The sequence below is a fragment of the Myotis yumanensis genome, unplaced genomic scaffold, assembly GCF_028538775.1.
Source record: "Myotis yumanensis isolate MYYU_CA2020_CCGP unplaced genomic scaffold, mMyoYum1.0.hap1 SCAF_8, whole genome shotgun sequence".
Taxonomy (NCBI): Eukaryota; Metazoa; Chordata; class Mammalia; order Chiroptera; family Vespertilionidae; genus Myotis; species Myotis yumanensis.
The window spans coordinates 22,284,333-22,305,806 of record NW_027223759.1 but is presented as its reverse complement, the minus strand read 5'-3'; the positions used below and the strand labels follow the sequence as shown (position 1 = coordinate 22,305,806).

Sequence of the window (21,474 nt, the reverse complement as noted above, 5' to 3'; positions counted from 1 at the left end):
GGAATGCATCCAAAGAAGGGAAAAAGACACCAGAAAGGCTTTTGGAAGTTTCTGGAAAAAAACACTTAGGAACATCAGATTAGGCAGTTTAAAACTAAAACCCCATTAGGTTTATTTCCCCTACAGACCATCTGAATTCATTGTTTGTGATCTCTACCCTCTTCCCATCTCTAAAGGCTAATCTCTCCATCTGTGAGGAGTGTCAGGAAGGCCAAGACCCACATGGATCCATCAAGCTTCCTAAATCATTGATCCACCTGGAATTTATTTTTTGGAAGGAATGAAGAGTGACAACCTTCATCCTGTCCCCTGTGGCTACCCAATTGCCCCTGTGCTACCCATCAGTGTAAATGTTTTGTTCCACAATTTCCTAATGTTCTTTTCATATGACCTATGTTCCTCTCCCATCTTCCCAAATTTCCCTTTAGTGTTTTAATTGAGGTAGCACTGCATTAAAATGATAAGTTAATGGAGGATGAATGGACAGCTTTAGAGTATTGGGTCTTCTTCTCCAAGAACAAGATAAAGCTTTTCATTTTTCTTAACATGGTTGTTTTTCCTGAATTGGCTCTTGTGCATAAAGGCGCTCAGGCAGGTGTCATGGAAAGGTGTGAGTTTCTTTGGGGAAGGAACCGGGGAGGAGCCCTACTTCAGAGCCAGTCTGTGGGGAACCATGGTGACCTTCAAAAAGAGCAGCAGTGGTGTCCCTGGGCCTTGATGATCTGAAGGGGGTAGGAGGCCCAAGGGAGGCAGTCCCAGAATTGGGCCCTAAGAGGCGGGATTTGTGGTTCCCCAACAAATGCTCCGTCCAGCTCCCGCCCCCATATGTTACACACAAACAACAAGGCAGGGAGGCTCTGGGAGCAGAAGAGGTGACAGGCCCTGGGGGACAGTCTGGCTGGGCAGGAAGGCAGCACAGTCCAACAGGGCCCGGGGGCTCCTAGAGGAGACCTGGCAGTCAAAACAACAGGGGACATGCTAGGCTTGTGCTTCTCTTTTTATTGTTTCTGTCCAGCCCCTGTAGTGGGGGAGGGGCAGGCACAGGGAGGTGGGCGCCCTGCCACCTTGCCTGAGACCGCTCTGCCTCTGTCCTCTCCTTTCCTCTCAGCATCTCGCCCACCCTCACTCCTTCTGAATCTCCTGCTCCCACATCTGGCACCTTCGGGGGTTCCCTCTTGCAGCCCCTGCTTGCTAAGCCTACCCTGGGAACATAAGGGACTATGGAGCTAATTTAGTGCCCCCCAGTCTCCACAGGGACCAATCCCGCAGTTGCCTGCCCGGCTTCCTGAGGAGGCCCTTTCTTTCTCTGACCTGGGCTGGGGAGTGGAGAGGTCCACCCCATGGGTCCCAACACCCTGCTGGGGTGAGGGGCCCTCTCCAAAGCCAGAGGCTAGAGCCTGAAGTCACAGAGGTGGAAGGGGCAGGGTCACTGCTCTGCCTTGGCTCCATTCAGGCCCTGCCCAGCACACCCATGGGCGGCCAAGAGCCAGGCTCGCTCACGTCCAATATCTAGGACTCACACTGCTGGGGGCTCCCTGTGCCGGGCAGGGATGGGCCATGTCCCCTGTGGGGACCATGAGGGGGGTTGGTGAGCAAGGGTCAGAGGCTGTGAGGGGAGACGGTGCTGGGTGTGGTGCCCTTCGATGGAAGGAGGCTGGCTTCGGGAGGCAGTGAGGACAGGGGCAAGGACGGTCTTTGGTGGCAGAGGGGTCTCTGGCTTTAGAGCACCTCGTGCTGCTGCTGTGTGGCCTCGCTGACGACCTGGGGAGGAAGAGAAACACAGTCCAATCCAGTGCTGGCAGGAGAATGGAGCCCAGGCCAGCTGCCCAGCCCCCATTCCAGAACAGCAGGAACCCCTCTCCACAAAGACAGGGACTCAGACAAGCACAGCTGGCAGAAAGCACCTGGCTGACAGCTTCCCAGACACACCTCATGGCCCCCACCAGTAAGGGGACCAGGAAGACTCACCTCCCCGTCTCGAGTCTCAATGGTCTTGATCATCACTGTCTTCTTGGTATGGACTTCGGAACCCCTTTGTTCAGGGCTTGTTTCTGTAACAAATCCATCCACATGCTCAGCCTGACCGAGTTCAGACCAGGCTGCTCCAGGGGCTGGGAGTCCACCCCTGGTCCCACGGGGCAGAGAGAAGACTCCCATCCCTTCTATATGGACCTGGTACTTTTTCAGCAGGACTTTTATCACTTGTCCTTGAGCCCAGTGAGTGGCTCTGTGGACCCCAGGATTAGTCCCATGGTTGAGATGAGATTAGGAACCAACAAAAGTGCTCCAGATGTGAACTGGTTCAGAAGGGCAGGACCCCTGAGGTCCAGGCCACCCAGAACTTCCATTCCCCATACATCTTGCTCCCTCTCCACCCTTGGGCTGCAGGAGAGCCCTGCATGAATTTGTACCCTGACAGTTAGAACCCCAAACCCAGTCCCAAGATACTCTCTTGGAGGACCTCATGGTACCCAGCCCCCTTTAAGGCTCTGGATGAGTAACTTGATGTCTTAATGAAAGAGAGATGGACAGGAGTCGGTCACTGATTCATTGTGTTGGTGGCCAGTGACTTGTTCTTTGTGCTTCAGTTTCCTCATTGTGAAATGGTAACAATGATACTTGCCCTATCATGGCCACAGGACTATTAATTTCAAAAAGCGTGAAGCAAAAAAAAAAAAAAGCGTGAAGCAGTTTTAAATGTGAGGCTCACACTTGGTATCTGTATAAATGACTAACTAAAAAGAGAGGTTCTGAGTTTTATAGTAAGGGTCAAGTTTAGGCCCTCGGTACTAAGAGTTTGGTGTTGGTGAATCTCCTTAGCGAGCAATCAGCCTGTGATGAACGTTGTAACTCCGTGGAGCCAGCATGTATTTTTCCCTGATGGAAATGAACATCGAAGATATAAAAGGTTTGATCTAGGAAAGGCAAAGCTGCCAAGGACTCCAACTTCCTTTCCTAATGTATCATTATATTGTGTTTTTCTGTTCTCCAGGGTTGGAAAGCCATGCGATCTGCATATTACTAATGGCAGAATGGCACAATGCCCTAGCAGCTACTTCTCATTGTTTGGCTTTGCTAAGGTTTGGCTTCATTGTTATAAACCTGAATCCAACATTTTGTTCTAGCAAACTGGAGGTGTTCAACAAGCAGCAGAGAGGGTGGGGGTGAGAGAGGTGGCACTTGGCAATTTACCAGACAATGGGTGGTTGGTGCCTTATAGCCAGGAAGTATGATCCTAGTTGTTTCTGCTGCCAGGCCCCTAAGGACACCCCTGGTTCCTTCAGAGTTTGGGTATATCAGGAAAAAGAAGCTGTTTGCTGATGCTCAATATTTTCAGAAGGTTCAGGGGACATGGTCAATACAATATCATCCTATATAATAAAAGCCCAGCCACCGAATGGCAGAACAACTAGAACGACTGATCGACCAGTTGCTATGACGCACACTGACCACCAGGGGGCAGATGTTCAATGCAGGAGCTGCCCCCTGATGGTCAGTGCGCTACCACAGTGGGAGCGCCACTTGGCTGACTAGGGTGGGCTGATCAGGATGAGTGGCTGCTCCTACTGCAAACCCCGGGCCCACAGGCAGGAACCCGGGCTGTGATAGTTGCCTCCTCCTCTTCCTCCTCGCTCCCTGCCACCTCCTCCAGATGCCCACAGGCCACGGGGCTCACAGAGCTGACCCAGGCGGCTGGAAGGCAGGTTCATGGCCGCTGTGGAACTGAGGCCTACTCCCCCGCCTCTCAGTGCTATTGTCCCTGGACCTGCCCTGACCAGGTCCCCTGAAGAGGCAAGTGCTGCGGCTCCATAGAAGATGCCGGACTAGGGATCAGCCACTCAGAGGGTGGGTCCATGGCTGCTCCACTGACCAGGAGGAGCAGGAGCGCTCCCACTGCTCCCACCGCGGGCTGTCCCCGCAGGCCACACCCCCCACTAGTGCACTGGGCCTCTAGTGAGATAATAAAATAAAATGATCTCTTTGTCAGAAGATCCTCTACCTAACCCCCCTTCCCACCACTCCCCTACTCTGGCAGCAGCCCCCTTTCTCTTCTCCAAGCCCCAGTCCTGTCCCCACAGTTCCATCCTCCCCTCCTGGCTGGTCTTGAGCACTGCCCATGCTGGATTCCTGCCCCCCACCACCCAGGTCTCCACTTGCTAACATACACTCACCTCGAAAGTTGAGGGCAGAGAAGGTCTGGATAGGGAGGTTGATCCTGAAAGGAGAGAGATCAAATCCCAAAGGGTTAGGAGCCTCTCTCTCTCCCTGTGACCACCTATCAAGTTTGCCCTGGTCCTCTCTAAACACCATCCTCAGCTGTCCCAGTCCCAGGGAACCCAGCACTCCCACTGCCATACTGCTTAGGGTATAGGGTCAAAGGCCAACTTTAGCTGTCCCAGGAACTGTCCCTTCAGGAGGGATCACCCATTCCATCTCTGACTGCTGGTATGACACCAACACCCCCAATCCTGCTGCACTGTCCAGTTCACCAGGATTCCCTTCTTGCTCCTGACATGGCAGGAAGTATGGATAGCAGCTCAGGGGGACATCCATTGTGTGTGCCCTCCAGCCAGGGTGGGAACTTCTGGCCCATTCACATGTGAGGCCGAGTTCCAGGAAATGCCATTTAGCTACCTTAAAAGGCCATTATAGCCCTAGCCGGTTTGGCATAATGGATAGGGCGTCAGCCTGCAGACTGATGGGTCCCAGGTTCGATTCCAGGAAAGGGCACATGCCCGGGTTGTGGGCTCAATTCCCAGTGGGTGGCGTGCAAGAGGCAGCCAATCAATGATTCTCTCTCATCATTGATGTTTCTATCTCTCTCTCCCTCTCCCTTCCTCTCTGAAATCAACAACAATTATATATTTTTAAAGTCATTATATATAGGTGTTACTCTACAAAACCTGAAATGTTTAAGTCTCCATCTAAACATGTCTGCTGATTTTTAAGAACTTCCAATATCATCATTTTTATGAGTATCAATGGACATCATTTTTTTAAGTTAATGACCTGTTTTAAATTGAAGTTAAGTTTACATACAGTGAAATGCACAGATCTTTAGTGTGCAATCCAGTGAGTTTTGATCAGTGTCTAACTGCAAGTCTAAATAAATATATAGAACATTTCCTCCACCCCAGCAGGTGACCTCGTGTCCCCTTCCAATTGTGTGCTGTTTTCTGTGTCTAGAGGTGAATGAATTTACATGTCCGAGCTTGTCATTCTGGTTTTTTCCTATGAGCATGCGTGTGCACATGTGCACCCTCAGTGTACAAGTCTGCACCCTCTCTTCTAGCTTGTCTCTCCCTGTCTCTATCTTTATCTGCCCCTCCCTTTCCTACCTCATCATTCCCCACTTTGCTCTCATCTCTCCCTTGACTGGCAGTAATATTTTATTACCGTTTGCTGAACATGGTTTTATGCTGCTGGTTCTTAATTCTGAAGGTAGCAGAGGGAATAGTTATATTTCTCTTTTTATAAAAGCTATTAATTAAATCACGTTTACTCAGGTGGCCTTGGTTAATTCTCTGCTATTAGTGGAGTGGTGGCCTCTTGTGTAATATTGTTTCCAGGTCTTGTTGAGATGATCCTGAGCCCCCACCATGGCAGGAATGGGTGCCCTAGCATCCCCCAGAACCCCACTGCCAGCCCTGCCTTGCCCCTCACCGGCTCTCCTCGCCCTCCAGCAGCTTCCGGTAGGTGGCGATCTCCACATCCAGGGCCATCTTGACATTGAGCAGGTCTTGGTATTCTCGGAGGTGGCGGGCCATCTCATCCTTGAGGTGACGGATCTCTTCTTCTAAGCGAGCGATGCTGTCCTGGTAGCCGCTGGCCTCGCTAGTAAAGCGATCCTCCATCTCCCGCATCTGCCTCATCAGGGAATCATTCTGCAGGGGAGGGATGCCCAAGTCAAGGTCAAGTTGTTTTAAGTGGGGGTGGGGGGGGTCCAGATGGGGGAAAGACAGCTTCGGGTCTTGGAGACACTCCAGATGGTCAAGCCCAGGAGTTGTCAAACTCTTCTGAGCCAGGGAACCCTGAACTCAAATGAAGTATTATGTGGAAACTCAGACAATAGAACTGACAAAGGGCAGTATCGCTGTTCAGCCTCTGCACCCCCCACACAGAAGCCTCATGATTTCCTGAGAGCCCATCTGGCAATCCACCTGTTCTTACTGCTGTGGTAGATTTGAGGGGACAGAGGCCCAGAGAGGGCATGTGATGGGCCTAAAGTCACAGAGTGAGGGGGGCAGCTATAGGTAGGAAGGGCTGGGCCACGCAAGGTGGGCAGGGACTCACAGTGCCTTTGAGAGCATCGATCTCGCAGGTATAGGACTGGATCTGGTGCCGGTATTCCATCATCTCCTGCTTGGCCTGGCGCAGTGCATCATTGTTCTTGTTGGCTGCCTGGGTCAGGTCGGACACCTAAGGGCAGAGAGGGGCCCTGACATGAGGAGGATGCAGGATGCAGGTGGGGGTGGGCAAGGGAGCATAGAGACCCTGGCTCACCCTCCTCCCCATGGATGGAGCACAGGAAACACTTCCAAACTGGAATTGAGGGGACGTAGGGGTCAGGCTGCCTACCTTCGACTTGTACCACTCCTCAGCTTCAGAGATGTTCTTAGCTGCAATGGTCTCATACTGGGCCCGGATGTCCCTGAGGGCAGCAGTGAGGTCCGGCTTGGTCATGTCCATCTCCACATGGACCTGCTGTTCTTGAAGCTGGGCCTGTAGCTCTCGGATCTCCTGCAGGGAGCATCTGGGCTTCAGTCCCCTACCAGGCACCCTCACACCCCCATTCCCAGGGCCCAGCACCACGATCCCCCCTTTCCACCTGCTTTCACCAGCATCTAAGGACCCTGAGGAGGAGGGCCCAGAGCATACCTCTTCGTGCACTTTCTTAAGGAATGCAATTTCCTCATTGAGAGATTCGATCCTGCGCTCCAGGTCAATTCGAGCTAGAGTGGCGGCATCCACATCCTGGGAGAGGTCAAGCAAGAGGGACAGGGTCACTGATCACCCAGGCAGGGCTGAGGGAAACCAAGGGCCACGGGGCGGGATCGGGGGTGGGGGGGGGGGGGTGGGGGGGGGGGCAGAGGGGTAAAGATCCCCAGTGATCAATGAGGGCTCACCGATCGGAAGGCAGCCAAGTTGTTCTCTGCTTCTTCTCTCAGTTGAATCTCCTCTTGCAGCCTGGTGGGGACAGACAGACAGAAAGATAGGTAGTTGGTAGGGAATAAAACTGCCCAGGGCTGCCCAGAGAGTGGGCAGAGAACAGAGAAAGGAGGCCTGGCTGCTGGGTAGAAACAGGAGAGGCCCCGCCCAATGGGGGAGGGGACAGGAAGTGGCCCAACCTCTGCCCTAGAGCCACACCCTGGAAGTCTGTGTCCCCATCAGATCGTGACCTCGCTGAGATTAGGAAGCCAGTCTATTTTATCCGCCTCTATGTCCCTGGTTCCTAGCCCCAGCTTGGCCCATGTAGGGGCTCCATTAATGTTTGTGACCTGGGTGGCAGGGTGGCGACTCTGCTCACTTGGGCTGTCAGAAACAGGACCCATGAACACGCGCTTATACTTGTTGCCCTTTCCTACTGGGAGCCCAGTGGAGCCCACCATCCGGTCCTCCCAGCTGTCTTGAGGGCCCCCACCCACTCTCCTTTTTCCTCTAGACTATCTGTTCCCCTGTGAAATGGCACAGCCTCAGCTAGGCCCAGGGCACAGATCCCCACTCTACCCTCCTCCCCAGGGTCTCATCACAGATGAGCTGAGAGCTACCATTGGATTCCCCGCCCCCTCCCCTTCCCAGCTGGCCCCAGATTTCCTCCTCTCCTATCAAACCCCCTTTCCCTCTGACTGAACCGGGGCCCCTCCTCCCTTCACCTCCCATCTGCCCGCCTGACCGCCAGCCACATCACCCCAGCATCTTAAGATGCTTTTTAGGGGCTCTGTCTACAGGGTCTTCCCAGGTTTCCCATTTCCGCCCCATGATGTCTCCAAGAAAACTCTTTTGCAGAGTGGAGCGCAGGAGAGAGGCCTGGAGTGCCTCTCGCTCAGGGGACACAGGCAGATGACCTTCTCCCTGCAAGGCGCCCCGCCCGTGGGAAGGGGTTGGTGGGAGCACAGGGTTCTCACTTGGCCTTGAGCCGCTGCAGGTCGTCCAGCAGGTTGTCGCGCTCCAGGTCGACGCGGGAGCGCTGGTTGGTGAGCACCTCCACCTGGCGCCGCAGCTCGCGCAGCTCCTCCTCGTAGATCTCGGCGACCCGCGTGGGCTCACGGCCCTTGAGCCGGTTCACCTCGGCGGCGAGCGCCGCGTTCTGCTGCTCCAGGAAGCGCACCTTCTCGATGTAGTTGGCAAAGCGGTCGTTGAGCTCCTGCAGCTCCACCTTCTCGTTGGTGCGCGTGGTCAGGAACTCCTGGTTCACGGCGTCGGCCAGCGAGAAGTCCAGCAGCTCGCCCGCGCCGTAGGAGGAGGGCGCGCGGGCCGTCCCCAGCCGGCTGGCCCGCAGCCCGCCCAGGCCCCCCGCCCCGCCCGACGTGCGCGACATCTGGTACACGCGGGATGTCATCGAGCTCGAGGAGCCCTTGCTGCCGAAGCCAGCGCGCGGGAACACGGGCGAGCTCAGCGGGGAGCCGAGCGAGAAGGCCGGGGCCCCGCCGAAGGTGCGGCGGTAGGAGGACACGCGCTGGCTGGAGGAGTAGGCCTGGCTCATCGTGGCGGCGCGGGCGAGGCTGGGAGGCGAAGAGAAGGCGGCGGGCAGGCGGCCGGCTGGAGAGTGGATTCAACAGGGGACACCGGGCCCCCAGCAGCCGGCACTATTTGTATCCCTCCTGACATCAGCCCCCGCCGCCCCTCCCCTGACAGCTGCAGGATCCGGCTGTCCTGCCAGGAAAGGGCGGCCACTGGCGAGGGGGCGGGGAGCCCAGCTTCCCAGCAAGAGGCCTGTGGGGGGCTCGTAAGGGGTGTGAGAGAGGCTGATCCACCTAGGAGGGCAGAAGAGTGGCCGGCCTGCCAACAGCTTCAGCAGGGCAGCGAGCACGCCGGAACCCCCAGGCAGGCCCCTCAGCCTTTGGGTGCCGGCCTCATGCTGGCGGTAGTCAGGGGAGAGAGCCTGGGAGAGGCTTCCGTTTAGTCTGAGGGTCTCATTTTTGAAGTCTCCTAGGTGAGACTTTGGGTCATTTCCTGAAGGAACAAGGCCTGTTCCCAAGAAAGGCTCCGAGTCACCATTTTTCCAAAGATTCCCTGGAAGTGGCAGAGGTTTGGGGGGGCTCAGGCGAAGACCAGGAGTCCACCAGCCAGACCTAGAGGAGGAGGGTCTCTAGGCAGTCCTGAGAGTGTGAGCATGCCCTAGGGCCAGAGAGCAATCATGGCCAGAGCTGTCCATGGGCACCTGGGTTCTAGCTCTGAGCCTCAGTTTCCCCCTAGACTAGTATAGGCCTTTTCCTCCCCACCTACTGATGAGGACATGGCCTCAAGTTTATAAACTACAGGGTGATTTCCCAGAATGGTCTGGTGTGCTTTCAGTTTCCAATGGCTAGGGACACTCTCACCCCCACACCACCAACTTCACCTGGCTTCTGCCCCTTTGTGTCCACTCCACCCCTGACTCAACCCACTACCGGGTAGGGCCTACCCACATCACCCACACCCACACACACCAGGGGTTTGTGTTTTGTCACGAGCCGCATGTCAACCCAGCCATCTCCCTGACAGCAACAGCTGCCAACCCGAAATACCAGAGCTGGTATTTATAGAGGAGAATGCATGGGTCCGGTAAACAAGCGCACAGAAGAGAAGCTCTGGGGTGGGGGCCAGGTACCTGAGGAGGGGGCATGAGTGTCAGGTGGTGGGGGAAGGCTTGGGGTGCTAAGCCCCACTCACTTCCCACCCCCACAGTGTTCTAAGCCCCCAGCAGGAATGGAGCCCTGCAGAGGTCTTGTCCATCTGCAAGGCACTGGCTGACCCCACAGGACATGCCCACGTCTCCATGAACACTGCTGTCTCCACACCTCCACCTGGCACTCCACAGGCCTCTCTGAGGCCTGACCCTTTTGGAATGCAAATCCTGGAAATAGAGTTCTGGTCCTTCCCAAACTCTGCCATCACCAGCAGAACTAATTACTAGCAGACACGTCCTTTACTTCTCAGTGTCCTCATTATAGAGAGAGAATACTAGCCTTGCCATGTTTACCCTATACATGCCTCAGGTAACAATATGCAAAAATAATAATAATACCTTGCATGTATGAAGCACCTACCCTATGCCACTCTGCTGAGGCAGTCTGACTCCAGAGCCCATGCTTTGTCCCCAGGGTGGGTGTGAATGTGCCAGGTGACCTTAAAGAGCTTTGTTACTGCCGTCTTTTCAAAGCCCTTTCACATTATGTGTCTAATTTTTACCCAAGAGACAAGCTTATGAGGTCGGTGGGGAGTTCCAGCTATTCTTATCCATTCTTGGAGTCACTGCATGCTGTTGCGTTCTGGTTATTTTTGTGTCTCGTCTCCCAATCTAGATTCTAGACTCCTGGAGAATTTTGGAGACCATGTGGGTTCTTAGTACATTCCAGGCAGCCTTGTCCTTGTTGTAGTTCAAAGTAGCCTGTGAGCTTCCTTTCTCATTTCCTTATTTTGGTAAAAAATGTCACACACACACACACACACACACACACACGCACATCAGGAGTGGATAAGTGATTCAGCTCCCAGCCAGTCTTAGAACTGCATCCCTCTTACTGTAGTGATTGGCTCAAAGGGTGGTGCTGGATCTGAGCAGGGCCAATCAGAGACCTTCCCTGGGATTTATGGATGGAACTGGGATTACTGCTGTGGAGAGACAGCAGTGTTCATGGAGGAGGAAATTGCCCCTCTACCCCTCACTGTCCACTCCTGTTGCCCATGTGCTACCAATCTCCTGAGCTGCCCCAGCAGGTGAGGGATGAGCCAGCTTCATGTGTACGAGGAGGTGCAGGCCTGGCCCAGTCCATAGGTCTGCGTGTCTGTCCCCAGCACTCTGCAAGGCTAGAAAAGGAGAAAGAACCTATTCAGAATCCCTGCAGGACAGGAAAAGGAGGGGCTATCTCAGCAGGAAAAACTCTACAGTGAAAACGAAGGAAAGCTGGAAAGCAAGGGAAAGACTGAAGATGATGTAGATACACAAGATGAAGGAAAAGTCTATGAGGAAGAAAAGCCAGAAATGGAGGGGAAGCCAGAGCATGCGGAAAAGCACCAACATGAGGGACAGCCAGATGATGAGGGGAAACAAAAAAGTCAGAAGGTGAGGGAAAAGCACCAGGTAAGGGCAAGTCAGAACCCAGGCCAAGCCAAAGAGCCAGCCATGGGCTGCCGAGGAGCGCCCAGCTGAAGATTGTGTGCCCCGGAAAAATAAAACCAAAAACGGATGGGGGGACAGATGATTCCCCCAAGGACTATCAGGAGGACTTACAGGAAAGGCATTTGGGCAGTGAGGAGATGATGAGGAAATGTGGAGACACCTCAAGGGCTCAGGAAGAGCTAAGGGAAAAAAAAAAAAACAAGAACGGATGGTTTTCATTGGATGCAAAGAGATGTACAGGATCTATTCCTACCAAGGGGCTAATGGGGTGTCAGGGGAGTGCGGGGTGGAGATAGGACCCAAAGGGACTTACATGATATCCCATACTTTAAAGCCTTTGGACTTTAATTCTGATTTCTCTGGTAAGAATATTTCAACTCTGTTTTCTCTGGTGGGCATTTGCCAGGTGATGTGTTTTCACCTTAAGCTGATACTTTGCTTCAGGTGTCTGTCATTCTTGTTACCAGCAGCCTTTTTATCCAACTATACAGTGCTCTATATCAGTAGGGGATTTTCACCCATATGCATGGAAGAGATATTCATGGCACTTTGTAAAACAATGAAGGAAAAAGTTTACACACACACACACACACACACACACACACACACGAAATTGCTCTTCTGACTAGTCCAACAGCTCAATGTAATTGTGAAATGAGGCAGAAAGCAAATAAGTAAATAAATAAATCCACCTATTCTCTAGTCAAAATCAACATCTCTACCAGACTTGGCTCTGAACCACTTGGGTCTGTTTCCAAAGTTAAGTTTCACCCTGAGGATTTGCTACCATGGAGGACAGCAAAACAACACTCCGAGGCTTGGACGACAGGTGGAAAAGCGCTCTGTTTCAGCAGCAGTACTGCTGGGTTGGGTTTAGCATCCCCAGGGACCACTTAGAATTGGACACACTAAAACAAAAAAAATAATTTATTTGGATGGTTAATGTACTCATCACAAAATGCAAGAGGCCCATTCTGTGGGTTGCCTTTTCATTCTGTTGGTAGTATCCTTTGATGAACAAAAGTTTTCAATTTTGATGAAGTCAAATTTATCTATTTTTTCTTTCTTTTTAAAAAATATATTTTATTGATTTTTTTACAGAGAGGAGGGGAGAGGGATAGAGAGTTAGAAACATCATCGAGAGAGAAACATCGACTCAGCTGCCTCCTGCACACCACCTACTGGGGATGTGCCTGCAACCAAGGTACGTGCCCTTGACCGGGATTGAACCAGGGACCCTTCAGTCGCAGGCCGATGCTCTATCCGCTGAGCCAAACCAATTAGGGCTTTATTTTTTTCGTTTATCGCCTGTGCTTTTGGTTTCATATTCAAGAAATCATTGCTAAATCCAATGTCATGACTTTTATCCCCTGTGTTTTCTTCTAAGAGCTTTACAGTTTTATATCTTTGATCCATTTTGAGTTAATTTTTGTATGCCATGTAAAGGTAAGGGTCCAACTTCATTCTTTCACAAATGAATATCCAATTTTTCCAGCATTTGTTGAAAAGACAGTCTTTCCCTATTGAATGGTCTGGACACCCTGTTGAAAATCATTTAGCCATATATGTGAGGGCTCTCTATTCTAACCCATTGGCCTATCTATATAGCTGTCCTTATACCAGTATCATACTGTTTTGATTACTGTATGTTTCTAGTGAGTTTTGAAATCAGGAAGTATGAATCCTCCAACTTTGTTCTTCTTTTGCAAGATGTTTTGGCTATTCAGGGTCCCTTAAAATTCCATATGAGTTTTAGGATGGATTTTTCTATTTCTTCAAAAAACTTTGATGGGCTTTTGACAGAGATTATACTGAATCTGTAGATCACTCTGAGTAGTATTTTAATATTAACAATATTAAATCTTTCCTTAATAAACACAGAATGCCTTTCCATTTATTTCTGTCTTCTTTAATTTATTTCAGCAATGGTTTGTAGTTTTTAATGTACAAGTCTTATACCTGCTTGGTTAAATTTATTCCAAAGTATGTTATTCTTTTTGATGCTACTGTAAATGAAATTGATCATTTGGGGGTTTTCCTGCATTCTGTTATTGTAGTGTATTATCCTAATTGATTTTTCTTATCTTGGACCATCCTTCCATTCCAGGAATAAATCCCACTTGATCATATTATATAATTTCTTTAAGATGTGCTGAATTTGGTTTGCTAGTATTTTGTTGAGAATTTTTATAGCAATATTCATAAGGCTTATCGTTTTATTTTATTGTGTGTCTTCTTCTGGCTTTGCTATAGGGGTAATGATGGGATGACAGAATGAGCTAGGAAGAAGCCCCTTATTTTCAAATTATTGGAAGAGATTGGTGTAAATTCTGAAATGTTTGGTAGAATTCACCAGTGAAGCCATCTGGTCCAGCTTTTTTCTTTGATGGGAGGTTTTCAGTCATTCCTCTTACTATTCTTGTTTGTATTTCACTGTATGAATTTGCAATCGTTTATTTGGCCAATTTTTTTTATTGATAGACATTTATATTATTTTTAGTATTTTGCTATTATAAACAATGCAGCTATGAACATCCTCGGGACACATTTTTTTTTCGGACACACTTTAAATATATAAATTTAGCAGTCACATTATTTTATGGTCACACCTCGTAAGCTGATTGATATTGGAAATGGGACGCTCCACCAAGACAAATATTTTTTTCTTATTAATACAGTATTTGTCTTCCTTCTGTCAAACCCTGAGCCAACCACTTTCCCCAGGCTGCCTGGGGAGGTATAGGAAAAGGAACATACAGGGAAGATAAGACACGGGAAAAAGAACTATGGGAGGTGGAGACAGCTCCTTCACATGGCGAAGAGGATGAGAGAGGCCACCATCAGGCAGAAGAGCTCCCAGACGGCTAGAAATAAGTGAGGCCGGGGGACGTGGGGCTGCCAAGCTGCCGAGGCTCTCATCTGTGGTGTCTCTGATAGTCTCAGCACCACTGCAGACAGTGGTCGGCTCAGCTGAGAGGTGCTCCTGACCCAGGAGGGGGTGGAGACAAACTTGATGCAGGCATACATTTTCAGGGGATGAGGGGAGCTGCTCCCAGTGCAGAGAAGACAGAGCGGGGGTCGGGGGGAGGCTCGAAAATTCACAAATTTGTGTATGTGATATGGTGCCTTGTACAGTGGGTGCTATCAATATATTTTGTTGAATCAAATAAAAAAGAAAGTCAGTCCTGAAGTTCGCTTGAGAACTTCCCAAGTTACTCGGACCTTGGAGAGTCTTGGAAACTTCAGGTTGAAGGTAACTTTATAAATCACGAGGTTGACCAGTCTCATGGCCCCACTTCTCAGTTAAGGCTTAAGTCTTCTTCATTGTGACCCCAGCAAGCGCTGCTCCACCTCGAATCCCTCCACTGCCTGGGAACTTGGCGTCTCCAGGCGGCCCATTCCATTCCATAAAGTGTCATTGGGTACCTAACACATGTCCGGCATGGGACAGAGGACAGTTCTGCTGTTAGAAAATGTTTCTTTGTATGTGAACCCAAGTGATGTATCTCTGCTATGCCGCTTATTGTAACCTCAGAGCCAGACAGAGCACGAAGAACCCCCTTTCACAGACCTGCTCCTCGGTTACCTCTGGGGAATGCTCATGCCTTTTGGAGATGGCCTGTTTCACCATCGCCACCTTCTCTCCCTTCCCTGGACTACTGCACCAGCAACACCCAAGCTCATCACGGCCCCAAATCCCCACAGGACTGGCCCTGCCCACCCCTCTCAATTCACTCACCTCTCCTTTGTGCTCACCTCACATCAGGCACACGGCCCTCTGTTCTGTTGAATCACATTGCTGAGCTCTTTCCAGCCACCAGGCTTCTTTGCATTTACTGTTCCCTGCCTTCCCCTCTGCCGAGTATCTGGAGGGCGTATGGATGCCTAGGCAGGTGTCCGAACCTCAGAGGGCTCGCTGGCAGACAAGGGCCCTGCCTACCCGTAGGACCTCCCAGATCCTGTGGATGGCACGAATAGGGAGCAGGTGGCTGTTGTGAGTGGATGGCTGTGATGGGGACACTGACCAGGACAGCACAGAGCATTTAGATTGAGAAAAACTGAGGGAGGTCCGAAAGGAGAGAAATAGAAGTGACTCTTCCACTTTGCCTTGTCTGGAAGCACCTCGCCTTACCCAGGTCCTCCCCAGAATCCCTGGGGGCTGACACCTCCCTCCTCTGATTCACACCCACCTGGGGCGGGGGGGGGGGGGGGGGGTCCTTTGCCCCTTTCTCCGGGGCTTATCCTCCTCCTCTTCTTTTTGTTTCCCAACTGAGGTCCTCATGCTTCCATCCTTAGCCTGGATTGGGCCAGGAGGCTGCCACTGCATGTGCGCCTTGGGGACGGTGTAGCAGGTGTGAACTTGGGTGGCCTGGCTCTTGCCTCAGCTTTAGCACTTGGTCAGAGGCCCAAGCCTGGGGCTGTGGGGTGGCCCACTATCCAGAGGCTAAGACAGAGACAGCACTCATCCTGGGATTTCACCAACTGAACATCTGTGCCACCTGGGTAAGTCCTGTTCCCCTCACCCCCACCCCCATCAGGCCCAGGTGCGAAAGGGGCCCAGGCAAGGTCATCTCGGAAGTCCCTTAGTGTCTCCCATCCTGAGTCTCTGGGCCCAGTCTCTGGGTGGGACAGGTCCCCAGTCGAGCCCTTGCTCCCAGAAGCCTCCCTGCCTCATTGCTCCCAGAGCCCCTCCCCCAGCAGCCACGCTCATGCTGCCCCCTCCACCCACCTTCCCTCAGCTGTGATGCTGCTTAACCTTCACAGGCTGCTGAGGAGCCCGAGTGACTGTAAAAGGGAAGGAATGTCCAGAGGCAATTGTTTCTCCCTGATATCACTGGGGGGAGGTTGGGTTGGGGGGCCCAGCCAGACAGTGGCGGAGGCAGGATTCTCCCTGAAACGCATCTCTCCCTGCTGCGCTGGCCCCTCTTCCCCAGGCGCAGGCAGCGACCATCCCCTCTCCTCTGTTACTCTCCGCGTCTCATTAGTTTAAGACCTTCAGGCGGCAGCCTCCACTCCCAGCTTCCTCCACCTGACCCCAGACCCTTCCCTAACCCCTTCACCGCACACCCACCCCAGTTCTCACAAACCCCTCCTCCGCCTCCTCCTCATCACCCCACCCCCCAACTCCTTCCCCGGGCTCCAACCCCCTCCTGCCCCGCGCTCCTTTTACAGACATGGAGCGCTGCGGGTTTTCTGCCAAAGTAGGAGAAGTCTGAAGCTAATCTCACCTCCTCCCAGCTCCCAACCTATCCTACCAAATAGGACGTCTGGCAGGCTGCGGGAAGGCGGAGGTGGCCGCGGTGGTGGAGGGAACAAAAGGGAGGGGAGGGCGGGGGGGCGGGTGAAGCTGAGCCTCAAGAGGGAGGAGCTAATGAGAAGGGCGGAGGTGAAAGCCCTTTGTGGACTCCGAGCGCCCCACAAATTCCAGGTGTTATTTGCATCAGTTAGAGATGGGGGGATGGGGGGATGGTGAGAATGGGGTCGGAGGTCCAGTCCAGGGAAGGGGAGGAGACTTAGGTAGCATTAAGGGAAGATCCCCTGGAAGGCACCCTGATGTGTTGGGAGCAGCATGTAGCTGGGAGTCGGATAGGCTGTGTGACACTGGGCTGGCTGCGTGCCCTCTCTGGGTCTCAGTTTCTCTTCCTTGAAGTGACGTATCCCTCTCTATTCTGACCCCAAGGAGAGAAGTGACAGAGGCCCCTTTCTTCAGAATCCACCATCAGGTGGGACCCAGATCACGGGTATGTCCCCAGAATAGCCCGAATCCCACCAAACGTGGAAGGACATGGCCACACCTGCCAGCAGAAATGGAACCAGGTTCCTCCCTCCTCCTCCTCTCCCTCTCCCCAGGCTTTCATCTTCCCTGGGGAGCACCTGGTCCTGCCCAGCACAACAAATGCAGCCCCCTTAGGGCTCTCAGCGTCTCAGTTGTCCCCTCACCATATCTGGCCACTCCTCACAATTCCCAGAAGTCTACCCTTGAACTTCTCCAAATCCACCCAGTCCTGAAGCAGCAGAGACCGGAGGCAGAGGAGCTCCAACACAGCCGTGCATCTCCCCCCTTCCCCCCTCCCCCTTCCCCCCTCCCCCACAGCCACATTGAAACCCCCTAGCAGAACAGGGGCAAATGCTCTTTGAACAGAGTAGGTGGAGGAGGGTAAGGGGTGTGAGAACTGGGGTGGGGGGATCAGGGTGAGCCAGAAACAGGTGAGATGTGCAGGGTGGTACTCAGCCCCACTCCAAGGAGACTTCACAGTCTCTTTCCCCTGTGCTGGGACCTGCACCTAGACAGCCTCTCACTACCCCTAACCTCTCTGCTGAACTGTAAGCTCCTTCTTTCTTTAGACATTAACCCAGATAGAGAAAAGCAGTTTCCTTTCTTCCCTGGAATTCTCTGTCAGGTTCTTAGTGCCGTCATTCAGCCTTCTCTTCTGCCTGATTCATTCATTCCTTTCATCTTCCCTCATAGGCTTTTTTTGGTTTCAGCCCCTCCAGTTTGGTCAGATCCCTGCTGTCCTGGACTCTTTCCAGGTTTCCTACCGCCCTTTGAGGCTGTGGGGTTCTTTAAACAGGGCCTGGGCAGGCTGGCAATGACCTCACAGGGCCACTATGCACAGTTGCTATATATAGACTTATAGGATCATCCTCTTCTTCCTCCAACCAGCTGAGTCACAGTCAGCTTGGGGTCCACTCAGACCCCAGGACCTTCTCTGCCACTCCAGGCCACAGCCCACCACAGCACCCTGAGCTGTTCTTTATTCTCCAAACCACCCACGTATGCAATGAAAGTGAGTCTTGGGTCCAGAAGACCTTCTTGGGCCCTCCGTGTTTTTATAGCCTCAGTCCTTCATCCCTCTATCTTCTCATACCTGGCCAGATAGCCAGCCATGGCCTAAATCCCATTTGACTCCACAGAGGTGTGAGCAAGGAGAGAGATTTGGGGAGCAGCTGCTGGATCACTACCTGGGCTTAAATCCTCTACCACTCTTGGGTAAGTTACTACCTCTTGGAGCCTCAGTTTCTTCATCTGTAAAACAATAATAACAGCATAGGTTTTCTAGGAAATTGTCTGCAAAGCACTTGGCACACCTGGCGCACAGTAAGTATTCAATAAGTGTCAGCTATCGCTAGAACTTTACCTCCTTTGACTGATGAAGAGTTGGTTCTCGGATACCCAGGGACTGGCTTGAATCCTTGCTTCCGGTCAGCAGGTGTAGGACCAAAACTAATAGCCAAGACTGCCTAACTCCAAAGCTCTCTATCAGAGGCATGCTACCTCTGAGAATAACAGTTATACCACTTATTAAGTGCCTACTGTATACTGGACACCTGTCATGTAAAAATCACTGTATCTCCAAACTTCACAATACTGGGAAATAGCTATTATCCTCATTTTACAATCACAGATTCTAGGCTCAGAGAGGTTAGGTAAGTTCTTTAAGGTTGCACAGCAAGTAAGCACACAGTCTGGATTTGTATTTTAGATAATGGCTCTTGGAAACCGGGCTCATTTCTCCTCATCGTCTCTAAGGCCTTGCCGCAGACTGACTTGGCAGGCTCAAGCAGTTTCCTTTCTAGGTACTTCTTTTAAACGGCCTTATTGGGGGATCTCCACTGGAAAGTCCATTGTCCAGTAGAGGGCAAGTCCCTCCCAACGTTCTGCCCTGCTCTTCTCCCCAATCCCACTGCTCTCCGGAAAAGGGCCTGGGCTGAAAGAACCAGCTCTTTATCAGTCAAAGGCCTGGGGTTGTTAGGGAGTCAGGTCCCATCAGCAGAGGAGTCTGGCCTTTGTCCCACAAGCCCCGGGGGAGAGGAGGGGGACACTGCCGATCTCCTGTGTGGGGAATAAAGAGGCCGCTGGGGGCTGCTTTGCCTTGTGCCACCCTCAGGCCAACCAGGCACTGGGGCTCCCCTACAAGCTGGGGAGGCTCCCCTGAGTGCACCCTGGCCCCAGACTGCCCCCAACCGGCCTGGGAGAGGGCCTGGGCAGCAGCAGGCACAATCCCGTCCTGGAGAGGCTGCCTGGAGGACTGGCACTGGGAGCCAGGCTTGCTCCTGCAGCCTCGGGGCTCAAAAGCACCTGGGGAATCCACTGTCAGCTGCTGGGGATTTTCACTGCCCAGCTCCCAGGCCCAACGCCACCTAGAAAGCCCCAGATACAATCCCCTTCCCAATGATAAGGACCCTGAGATATAGTTTGTTGAAAATGGAGCACTGAAGCTTTTTCATCCCTTTTGTCCCACAGAGCCCCCTGGTGCCCCTCCCCATCCAGCCTCAGAGGGAGGGCAAGGCTCTCTTCCTCTTCTGTCCCCAGGCTCCCGGCCACCCTGCACACCAGAATAGACCACTGACCACCTGCCCTGGAGATTGGAAGGGGCCACAGCCGGAGCTGCCACTCAGGCTGGGAGTGGGGTTGGGGAGAGAGGAGCAGGGAGGCTGGGATTGTGGGAAGGCGTTCCAGGGACCCAGGCTGTTTCCAGCTGCTCCTCTGTGTAGTGCAAAGAGCTCCCCACCAACACCCTGCAAACAACAGCCAGGAAGAGCTTGGAGCTCCAGACCCCCTCTCAGGGCTCAGGCTGAGTCTCCACCCCAACTTCTTCCCCCTCTCAGTCTCTGGCCTCCACCCCTCCCCAAGTCTGGTCCCTGCCCCTACCCTCCCTCCCCAGATCAGGCCTCTTCCCCTCTCCCCCCTGAACACCTCAAGCTCTAGGTCTGTCTCCACCTCCCCTATGGTGTATGCCCCACCCCTCCCCTTCTCTGGGGTCAGGGTCTCTGCCCTCAACCCCAGCTCTTTCTAAGAGGATGATGCCCTTGCCCTAACCGGTTTGGCTCAGTGGATGGGGCGTCGGCCTACGGACTGAAGGGTCCCGGGTTCGATTCTGATCAAGGGCGTGTACCTTGGTTGCGGGCACATCCCCGGTGGGGTGTGCAGGAGGCAGCTGATCGATGTTTCTCTCTCATCAACGTTTCTAACTATACCTCTCCCTTCCTCTCTGTAAAAAATCAATAAAATATTTTTTTTTTAAAGAGGATGATGCCCTTGCTTGGTGACCCCACATTCCAGCCTTGCAGAGCTCACAAGGGCTTCCTGCCTCGTGTGAGATCCCTGCCCCCACCCTTAGCTCCGGCAGCCTCTCTGACCATCCAGCTGCTGGCCCTCTGCAGTTCCCTTCTGGGACGTCTCCCTCAGCCCCAGGCCCAATTTAGCTCCTTTAATCTTCCCTGTAATCCAATCTGGCCATTTCCTGGCCACACACTGCACTTCCAAACTGCCAGTCCCTGGAGAGGGGCAGGGCCAGGGTGGCCTCAGCTCTTCCCTAGACTGGAGCACCCCCCACTTCCTGGGCCCTCCTGCTATACCCCCTCCTCTCCCCCCCATGCCTAGGAAACCCCAAGGGAACCCAGGCCTGAGCCCATCCTGACTCCTCACTTCCTGCTTTTCCACCTCAAGGAGAGGTTTCCCAAATTCCAGAGAACAAAATCTGGAACCAGACTACCTGGGTTCCTGGTCCCAGCTCTGTCTCTGACCAGCCACGTGACCGTGAGCAGGTTGCTTCCCTCTCCTTGTCTCTGTTTCTCATCTGTAAATGGGGACCATATCAGCGCATACCTCAGAGATGGCTGTGTAGATTAACTGCGTTACTTTATGTAAAGTGCTTAGAATAGCTCCAGATACATACTAAGTGCTTTTTAAGTGTTAAACAAAAATTCTCTTTCCCAGTCTTGTATTACAATGAGTGTATTTCCTCCAAGTTAAGACACCATGAATTGTGAAACACTTCATTCACTTAATAACATCATTTTGGGGGGAGGGGAAAAACATTGCCATATAAAATGTACAAATTATCTGTAAGCCATCTTCCAATTGCACACGTGTAAATTGCTCAGTAACAAAATTTGTGTCGCATACTCATTTCTCCCAGGTCTCTGCTTCTACCCACCTCAGGCAAGTTCTTTGGCTTTTTTAAGCCTCAGTTTTACCTAAAAAGCCAAGATAACTCACAGCAATTATAGTGAATATTAAATGAGATCATGTATGTTAAGGCATTTAGCGTGTATTGGATATTCAATACAGGAGAGCTATCAATATTGTGATGATTTTTAAATGTTTGTTGAATTGAACCTGGACTCTTCAAAGACTGGGTTGGGAA

General features: G+C 52.3%; 1 protein-coding gene, 1 long non-coding RNA gene and 1 pseudogene across 2 annotated transcripts; 2 read left to right on the top strand and 1 right to left on the bottom strand.

Moving 5' to 3' along the window:
• Window positions 1-979: 979 nt before the first annotated feature.
• Window positions 980-8,789, bottom strand: DES (desmin). The gene is made up of 9 exons (XM_070422207.1): window positions 8,127-8,789; window positions 7,128-7,188; window positions 6,880-6,975; window positions 6,580-6,741; window positions 6,295-6,420; window positions 5,665-5,885; window positions 4,173-4,216; window positions 1,969-2,051; window positions 980-1,761 (listed from the first exon to the last, which is right to left on the bottom strand). The coding sequence occupies exons 1-9, from the start codon at window positions 8,702-8,704 to the stop codon at window positions 1,720-1,722; spliced, it is 1,413 nt and encodes a 470-aa protein (XP_070278308.1). The 5' UTR covers window positions 8,705-8,789; the 3' UTR covers window positions 980-1,719.
• Window positions 8,790-10,887: 2,098 nt separating this feature from the next.
• LOC139015452 (transcription elongation factor A protein-like 3) lies at window positions 10,888-16,539 on the top strand (annotated as a pseudogene).
• A 1,512-nt stretch (window positions 16,540-18,051) lies between these two features.
• Window positions 18,052-19,589, top strand: LOC139015555 (uncharacterized). The gene is made up of 3 exons (XR_011472458.1): window positions 18,052-18,111; window positions 18,239-18,314; window positions 19,569-19,589. It is a non-coding gene; the product is annotated as an uncharacterized lncRNA (long non-coding RNA).
• The last annotated feature ends 1,885 nt before the right edge of the window (window positions 19,590-21,474 follow it).